Genomic DNA, 9,320 nt, shown 5'->3' on the forward strand with positions numbered 1-9,320 from the left:
ATAAAGCAAACTGACACCGCCCTAAAACCTACAACATAGTGGGAGACATCACACAATCACACAGCAAAGTGACCCCTCATGACCCTGCTATGACCTTTTGGACTCCTGGCTGACCTGAAGAAGAGTCTCAGTGACCTCATGTGACCCAAGTCCACCCTGAACACGCCACACAACTGCTCCAGAGCCAGCACCTTTTGCTGCTCCTCCCACCGAACGCCCTGCGACTGGGCGCTGCTCTCGGACAGGGCGTGGCTGTCCAGGCTGGAGGCGGAGCTGGCCGAGTGGGTCATGGACTCCTCACAAAGTTCCCTGTGGGTTAAAAAAAAAAGTTGCAATGAACTAGGACTTCAAAGGGTGTGTTTTTGTAGCTAAAGGGAAGTGAGTGATGTTTTCCATGAAATTATCAGTGAGACATCAGGTCATATTTATCCCTTCCTTTGTTGTTCCTTCCATTTGAATACAGAGTCAGTCTTCTATGTGAGACATTAATAATAAATATGTACAGTGGCCAGTGGCGTTTAGCCCACTGATTGTGCAGACACACAGGCTTATCCTAAGCCAAGTTTTGCACCGCTGCTTTGTGTCTCAATATGGTTCTGCCAAAGGGCTGAGAATGGGAGGAATGCATGGAGGCTTGTGAGGACACACACACACACATAAGGAAATCTGTATCTGTATACACACAAATCACACTGTCTGCTGTCCAATTTCCCCTGTCATTCCCCTATGGCCAGCGTGTTGTTCCCGGCACTGAAATCTGAGCTGAGGGTTTCTATGTTGCAAGATTAGACACACAAGTGCGCGCACACACACACACACACACACCACGTATATGTACAGAGAAACACACACACGTAACGACAGAAAAAGGACAAAACCGTATGTGGCCAGCACAGACACCCACCCTACACCAATCAAATACGCACGAGTAACTTGCTGGCTGGCATGTTGAGTGTATTTCTCTTTTCACACACAAACACAAGTGACTGGACCATAACGCAATCTCAAACACACCTCAATACACACTAATGCTGAGAAAAAGACCAACACAGAAATGAGTTAATCCCGCGGACATTTGAGAAGTAGATGTCTAAATGATTTGCTATCAAATACTCTTATTTATGAAATCAAATGTTATTCAACTTGAAAATGTAGTTTATTGTCCTAGAAGAAATGTTTCTCCTCCTGGTTTGACTAAATGTCTGAATTTCTAAGTACCACAAGGACACACTTATACAAAGTATAGTTTAACAGGAGTTGGTACTTTGAAAAGATGATGGAGGCTGGCCAGATCTAATCTATTACACCCTGAATCAATCATGTCTGGCTAATCATTTCCCTGTTAGCAGATGGGAAAACAACAAGGCTGATCAATCCAAGCTGCACAGTTTTCCTCAGCAATCTAGTGATTTACTGCTCTGTCTCATGTATCATGCCACAAACCAGACTGTGGAACAAGGAGACAGAGAGAGGCACGGAGAGCTCTGGATAAGGGATTTAAGCAATTTGAAATATGAAGGAGCTCTTTTATACTCTGTACTCACTTCTTCATAGCTCCAGTGTCTACAAGACCTGTAAGACCATTTGCAGGAGACATTTCTTTCATTTCTCCATCATGGTTAAATTACATATGCAAAAATGTTTTTGAATATTTCTCCACATTGAAATTAAAGTGCAAAAACCATGGAAAAATAGGGAGGAAGCACATGATTCTTGGAATGTAAGCATGTATCATTCACTGAGCTGTATTCAAGCAGAAACTCAGCAAGTGGTTAACAAAGTCTGTCAGTGTCAACAGCCTGATTCTATTCATGTGCTGTAGGTAGCAAATGTAGACAAGAGCCATGCCACAATCTGTACACAGAGTACGTTATGTAAACAAGCTGTTTTGATGGAGCCAGGCGTCTTCAACCAGCATATCCCACCAGGCCAGGGTGAACTGCCCTGAGGCCTTTCATAACACCTCTCTCCACATATCCTGAGGGAGGATACTGCCAGGTCACCCTGAGAACCAGAACCAAGGGCTACAGACCTCCTGGGGCTCCCAGGCCCTCCAACTAATCCCTGGAGGGAGGAGAGAAATGAGGGAGGGCTCGGGTGAAGGAGGTGGCGTGGGCTCTGCAGGCACACACTGAAAGGTGGTCAGTGAAGCTTCACATATTGAGAAAGGGGAAAACATGTATTAACCATGTGGTATTAATCCCAGAACCAAAATAACACACATTCAAGTCAGATATATTCTTATCCAGGACTTTCTAGGCCTCTGTCCTGCCCCCCTTTCTAGGCCTCTCTCTAGAAAGGGGGTCAGGACCCTCGCAAGGGATCGCAAGACAAACGCAAGGGGTCATGTGATGATTACTGTGCATATAAAAAGTATTCATCCATCTTGAGTTAGGTTTTACAATCCTGACTCATACACAGGTGTACTGTATTTACTATAAACTTGCATTTAATTTAAATAACTTTGTTTTTTCTGGGATTTTTTTCTTTTTCTGGTAAACAGTGTCAAAAATACTTTGATTCATGAAAACTTACTCAGAGGTCTACAGTTTTTATAGGTACTGTAACAGGACTGGGAGGCAGAAAAAACACTTCTGCCACTTAAAGCCGAATACTGACTGTTTTTTGTCTGTGTACCTCTTCAGGACTTTAAAAATAAAAATGAATTAACAAGGAAAACAAGCAGTAGACACACACAATGCTGCTAGAGTAAGTGGTAGCTTTAAGACATGACAAGCCAAAAAGGCTTGGAAACCACCGTTCTGAGATATGACCACATGTTAAAACTCTGCAAGTCCCAGGAAGGAAGTACACAGCGGTTTAATGCTGTTAAACTTTGAAAAACGTGTAAAGAAACTTGACAGAGACTGCTGTGAATTTCTCTTTTTCTCTCCCACCACTCTCATCTTTCTCCCTTCCTTTTCATGTGCTCTTGCTCTCCCATACAAGGTTCTTTCTCTTTGAATGATTCCAAGTGACATGTTTCCAGTTCCTGGCCCCTTAACAGTGTCAATTAAAGCAAGAGAGAGAGAAAGCGAGATTGAGTGGGTTCCAGGGTTTTGGCTTCAGCTTCGCTCTCTTCAGTCCTCTAATCCGGAGAGCTGACATTCAGCCCAGCACAACAACCCCGGGAGCACTGGGAATCAAAGGGCTTCACACAGATTTTAGGAAGGGAGGGGGGGGGATATTTGAGAGGTGGGCAACACCGAAAGAAACAATATTGCAAAAATCAGGGAGAATGACCAAGAGGAAAAGATAAAAAATAAAGAATGGATAGACAGGGGACAGAGGAGAATCTAAGACAAGAAGGAAAAAACAGAGGATGGATGTGAGTGCCAGAGAGCTGAAGGGAGACAAACACTGAGCAAAGCACAAAGGAGGAAGGAAAGGACAGTAAAGGTTAGAAGCTGTGACACGGAGAGCGTTGCCAAGTCACACAATGACTGCACTTACAGCAAACTGGGGTCTGAGAGTGGTTAAAAAAAGCTTAAACACACACTGACTGCCTCTCTCGCTCTCCTCGACACACAAACGCACACACATTCTGGGCAACATGTCAGGCCAAAAAGCTGCATGAGGAAAAAACGAGGATGGGAGGGAATCATAAATCCAAACACCCGTGAGGTCCGAACAGCCACACGGTCCAGATGGTTGCCTTGATTAGAGAACGGTCTCTGGACACTCTGAGGTTTTGGGTTTACAGATTTGATGACTTCTTTTTGGCCATCTGTGACATTAAAACCATTTAGATAGATAGAGTTGCTTTCAGCAAGTACATCCAATTTGTCATGCGCTATAGTGAAGTCATCTACCTGCTTGCAATCCCAAGGGACATTCAGTTGTAGTGCTGAGATTCACCATGTGGCTCAGAGTCTAAACCTGCCCTCATGCCATCAATTCTTTTCTTTTTAGCTCCACCTTGTGGCAGGTTAGGGTAACTGAAAAAAACACCTTTATAATTCAATAAGTACTGTCACAAATAACCAGAGGTCACTGACAGTATACTGTATATCTCTGCAGACAGAACTGTAGCTACCACTGACGCTATTTGGGAGCAAACTGGGAGCAATGTTCAAACCAGCTGACCAAACTTCTAATGAGTATTTTGTAGGCTGAATTTGACTTCTTATAGTGCAAACTATGCAGCTGTTAACCAAAAAAAATATAACAACGCTTTTGAATGTCCAATCTAACTGAATGAGAACTAACTGGTATTTTTCCTGTATAGAAATAATTCAGATTAATTTGTATAGCACAAAAATACAACAAAAAAAAATCCTATCAAGGCACTTTACAGTACTATAAAGAAAATACAAATACTCCTTGAGCAAGCACCTGGCAGTAAGTGTAAATAATCTGACAGTTCTCCGACTTATCAATACCAGTGCAAAAAGAACCTCAGAAAAAATTGAATACACAACTGCATAATTCTATTAAAATTTATGTAAAATTAGATTTTAATTATGCAAACATGCTTTATTATAGGGCTTTCACCTTTTATTCAAAATTCAAATATCTGTACTGATCTGTTTAACTTAAACTTTATAGTCTATAAGCACGACAGCATCTATCCATCACCCTATTCCTGAATAGGGTTGTGGAGGGGCTGGAGCCTATCCCAGCTGACACTGAATGAGAGGCGGGGTCCACCCTGGACAAGTCGCCAGTCTATCACAGGGCTCACATGCAGACACAAGCACACACACACACACACTCACTCCTATGGGCAATTTAGAGTCGCCAATCAACCTCAGCTGCATGTCTGTGGTCTGTGGGAGGAAGACACACAGAAAGGCCCCCTGGCCGGCCTGAGGTCGAGCCCAGAGCCTTATTACAGCACTAACCACCGCCCCACTGTGCCGCCCACACAACAGCATGTTTGCAGTAATTTGCTTTGCGATCCAGCAGATGGTGCTCTTAAAGCTCATTAACAGCTTGACCTATTGCGCACCCTACTGACCTATCATTACACTAAGCTAGTAAATTAAAATGGAAGAAGACAATAATGTGCTAATTAAATAATCACAACACTAAAGAATTTTCTGTTGAAGTTTTTCTTAAATAATGAGCAAAATGACCACCAAAGATGTTGCTGGTCGGTAAACTGATGACTTCCTCTACCACTACAACAAACAATGCTAAATGTGTTGCCCTGGAACAAGTTCAAACAAATTGTCCAAACTCAGCATTTTTTACGGTGATAGTTCATCACAAAATAATAAATTACTGCAATTTAAACTTTAGTTATAATAACTCATTTTGCTCTTACACATCAAAAATGTAAATCATTTAATGAACTCTATTCAATATATGTTTAGAATTACCAGGTGGAGGTGGATGTGCATTTCTAAAATTCTTGATGCAGCAAAAATCTGAATACCAACCATTTACATAACTGCTTTTGCAAATGGTTAGAATTTTAGAAATGCACATCCACCTCCACCTGGTAATTCTAAACATATATTGAATAGAGTTCATTAAATGATTTACATTTTTGATGTGTAAGAGCAAAATGAGTTATTATAACTAAAGTTTAAATTGCAGTAATTTATTATTTCACAGAAGTTGATTACAGTGGAGTTTAGTTTTACACTTGCCTTTACTGGAAAACCCCAAGTAAAACATGACGCACATTATTTTTATTATTTGGATTTGATACGAGTGTGAAAAATCAATTAACTCCGTTCTGTAAAAATAATAATACAGATCATAAATGAAGCCGTTTTCAACCCTTTCACTGACCTGGTTTCATTGTCCAGGAAGACGGAGCCGCTGCTCTCACAGAGGGCCTCGCTGACGGGGGACAAGCAGAACGGGGAGGAGAAAGTGTCCGAGTCCGAACCCATGGTGCTGTCTCGGCTCACCTCGTCCGACAGCTCACAGGAACCCTCATCGCCCTCCTCCCCGGCTGAGGACAGCTGCTGCTGGTGTGAGGAGGTGGTGTCTGCACAAGCCTCTACCACCAGGTTGTGGCTCTCTGCAGAGGTGCTGCTGGTAACGTTCCTCTCATCATCTTCATCTTCCTCCTGGGCTGCCGGGGGACGGGAGTGGGGTCTGTTGGTTCAAAAAAATAATCAGTATCAAGCATAATAGTGAACAGTTTATGAAAAATGTTTTTAATCTTAGTGGATACCTGTGGTTTTCATAGTGCAACTGCATGTTCTTTCTGATATGTAATATTTTAACAAGTGTTCTTTAAGTATTTGATTATCAATATAATAACTTGGTTAAACACATGCAGAGGAACCCTTTTCTTATGGGGCCGTTTTACAAAAAAACTGATCATTTCAAAACAATGTCCAGCAAGTCAGTGCAATACATTATATTTAACAACTGGGAAATGACTCTTTTCCCCATTACTTTGAGACTATTTTAACATGTGCTACTGAAAATGAGACTAAAGAGCCACAGGCACATACTGCTGCTGTATAATAATGATCACAATATCAAAACTTCATCAACAACACAGAGATGTCTCCAGCATATCCAAATTCAAATTTATGTTAAAATGATTAGCTACAATGCATCCAAGACATTTTAGGACCTTGAGAATAAAGCAGAAATTTTTGGCACAGCTTCATCCACGGCCAAGATGCATAGACGAGGGAAAAACAATGAAAAGGCAAAAAGTCCAGCAACACCTGCGGTGTATAGAGCAAATTTAATGTTTCAACCTGGGCATTTCAGCTTGTAGCCATCGTCAGGGTCTGTATATCACACATCCCCAGTTATTTTCTGTTGCAAACTATTTTATCCTGCCTCTGGATACGGGAGTTAGGCACCCAGGTCAAAATCAGTGTGGTGCCCAGGCTCTCGTCCTTCTCCACGTGCAGACAAAGATAGCCTGCAGACGGCAACATAAACCGTAAACCTTTCATCAGCAATGGGCCACTTAGGGTAAACCTGTACCTTTGCAATCTGTCATCTAGTTTTCTCTTTCATCCACATCCAGGGAGATTAGCTACAGCTACAGTCTATTTTTGGAGTTCTGTGTGGAATGGATCACTTTTGGCTTTTTTTCCTCTGCTTTTCTTGTGTTTTTCCAATGCAAACAGAAGAAATAAACAAGAGAATAACAAAAACTTTGTGACTGCATCACTTTTCTGAGAGAAGTGGTGCATTATCTGACAAAAATACAGGGGTGCCAATATTTTGGCCATGACTGTATAGTTTAAAATATGTGAACTCATCAAACAGTAAGAAGCCTAGTAAAATGCCTTTGACTAAATGAAAATAATTCATATCATGCACTGTACTGTAGCCTCTAGTCTCCAGTTTTATGCAATTTTGTCTTATGTTTATCTTCTGTTTTGTTTTGCTCTTAAAAATCCCCTTTAAAAACAGTTTAAAACATTTGAATCACCTAACCTGGGTGGTGTTCTGCCAGGCCAGGCAGCGGCTCCGCAGGGTGCACACAAACATTATTTTTGGAGAAGATGATCTCGCCATCCAGGCCCGAGCGTAACGACGAGCCCCCCGCCCCGGGGTTAAAGGTCAAGAGGTCGGAGGCCTTGGAGGAGGCGCGCCGCAGGAGCCGACCCAGAGACATCTCCTCAGGCACCGGGACGCTGGGCCCATCCTCTGATAAGGAGATTTGGGAGTGGAAAAGGAAGTAAAAGAGAGGAGGTCAGTCCAAGAAAGAATTGGCATGGGAGTGTGAAAGAGCAGGAAAAGATGAGGGAGAATGACAGAAAGAAAGAAACATGACATTCAGGTAAACATTTCAACGACAATGTGACACAACTTGGCTCCCTAAGATCCCCTCTCCCCTCTGGACTGGCTCAACATTTCCTTGTGCCACATTTACTTTGCACACACCTGTGCCTACTAACATAATCACAGGCTCTGTGGATACTGTACTAGTGTGTAACTAAACCTGTCCCACCTTTTGTAAACAGCCCTCACATACCGGTAGGTACACACACAAAGACATGTGCAAACACACTTCACTCCATCTGTGTGAAATTCCAAGCTATCAGTAGCCAGCAGCAGCGTTTAACCTGTCTGCTTCAGAAGGAAACCTTGTACCATGTCAAGCAAAATGTAAAGCAGTTCTTCTGATGCCACAGCATGGTGTGCTGCTGAAGGCACTCCTCTTTGAAAAGCTTGCAGGGGTCAGATCTCAGGCTCAAGAACACCAAAAGCAAATGAAGTTGTTACTGTTCAACCATCTCACAGACCTGTACAACTCATTATTTCATATGTCAGCTCTAAGTCTGTACCTTTGGACTCACTTCGTGTGTGTAACCGTGCTTTCACGTTGGCTGAACACTGATACATACTCCTCTATTCCTCTATCTGAGGAATGTTCCCTCCTTTTTCCTCAGAAGGCATGTTTACCTCTGACAGATTAAGCACCCAATTTCCTGATGCCAGACCCCGGACAGGAAGGCTGCTGGCATGAAATCTGGGTATGACCTGGGAAAGGAGACTTACTGTAAGCCATAATCTGTCTTACTTTTTTTTTTTTTAAGTGGGAGTGTGGGTGTTTTTTTTTTGGGAAACGTTTTACCATTCACATAGTATATCTTGTAAAATGGGGTTGCTCTTATTTGGCCTGTAACGAGTAGTTTCACTGTCTTTTGTTGTTTAGTCCATCAAATGTCAAAAAATCTGAAGCTGCTCAAGCTGATGCATTTATACGTCATGTTTTGTCTGACCAGTGCTCCAAAATGTAAAGATATTCAATTTAAAACAATACAAAACACAAATTTCACTATTAAGAAGGTGGTGCCAGGGAATATTTGGCATTTTTACTTGATAAGCAAAGGTGGAAAGTAACTAAGTACATTTACTCAAGTACTGTACAATTTTGATACTGTATGTCTGTACATTACTTTTCATTTTCAGCTACGTCATACTACATTTTACTGAAAAATATTGTACTTTTTACTCACAACATTTATTAGATAACTTTATATAACCGGCGGGTTGGCTACGCCTACACCGCCTGGTTAGTAATTTGGCAGAACAATCAGGGATATAAATAACACCTGGGGAGACGCTGTTGCATGAAGTTGACCTCTGAAAACAGTAGGGGTGTTATTCCTGGGGAACTACTAAGAGTTATTACGGTCTGAGTTGCCTAGGCCTGTATATTGGCCCGGTCACAATTTTGGCGTTGTTGGCAGGACCTGCAGCACAGAGACGTGGGATTATTTGAGTCATTGTAACGTGGGTTTTAAGTGTGTGTGATTGTGGGGCGGACGTGAAGTTTATAAGGCAAAGCAGCAGTGTGCTCTACGTGGGACAGGCAGGTCATCTGAACCAGTGGGCCTGTAGCAGTGGTATTCCTCGCCCTCCAGCATCGCCATGGCTAA

The 9,320-nt window shown here is 42.3% G+C and overlaps 1 protein-coding gene across 1 annotated transcript in view; it reads right to left on the bottom strand.

The window, feature by feature from the left end:
• Positions 1-5,935, bottom strand: part of tbc1d16 (TBC1 domain family, member 16) — a 16,374-nt gene extending 10,439 nt beyond the window's left edge. Inside the window, exons 1-2 of the mRNA XM_020616437.1 lie at positions 5,743-5,935; positions 115-309 (exon numbers count right to left, since the gene is read on the bottom strand). Coding sequence (XP_020472093.1) covers positions 115-309; positions 5,743-5,846 — 299 coding nt within the window. The 5' untranslated portion in view covers positions 5,847-5,935. The remainder of the gene's footprint in view (positions 1-114; positions 310-5,742) is intronic.
• Positions 5,936-9,320: the final 3,385 nt, after the last annotated feature.

Source organism: Monopterus albus, unplaced genomic scaffold (genome assembly GCF_001952655.1).
Source record: "Monopterus albus unplaced genomic scaffold, M_albus_1.0 scaffold174.1, whole genome shotgun sequence".
NCBI lineage: Eukaryota > Metazoa > Chordata > Actinopteri > Synbranchiformes > Synbranchidae > Monopterus > Monopterus albus.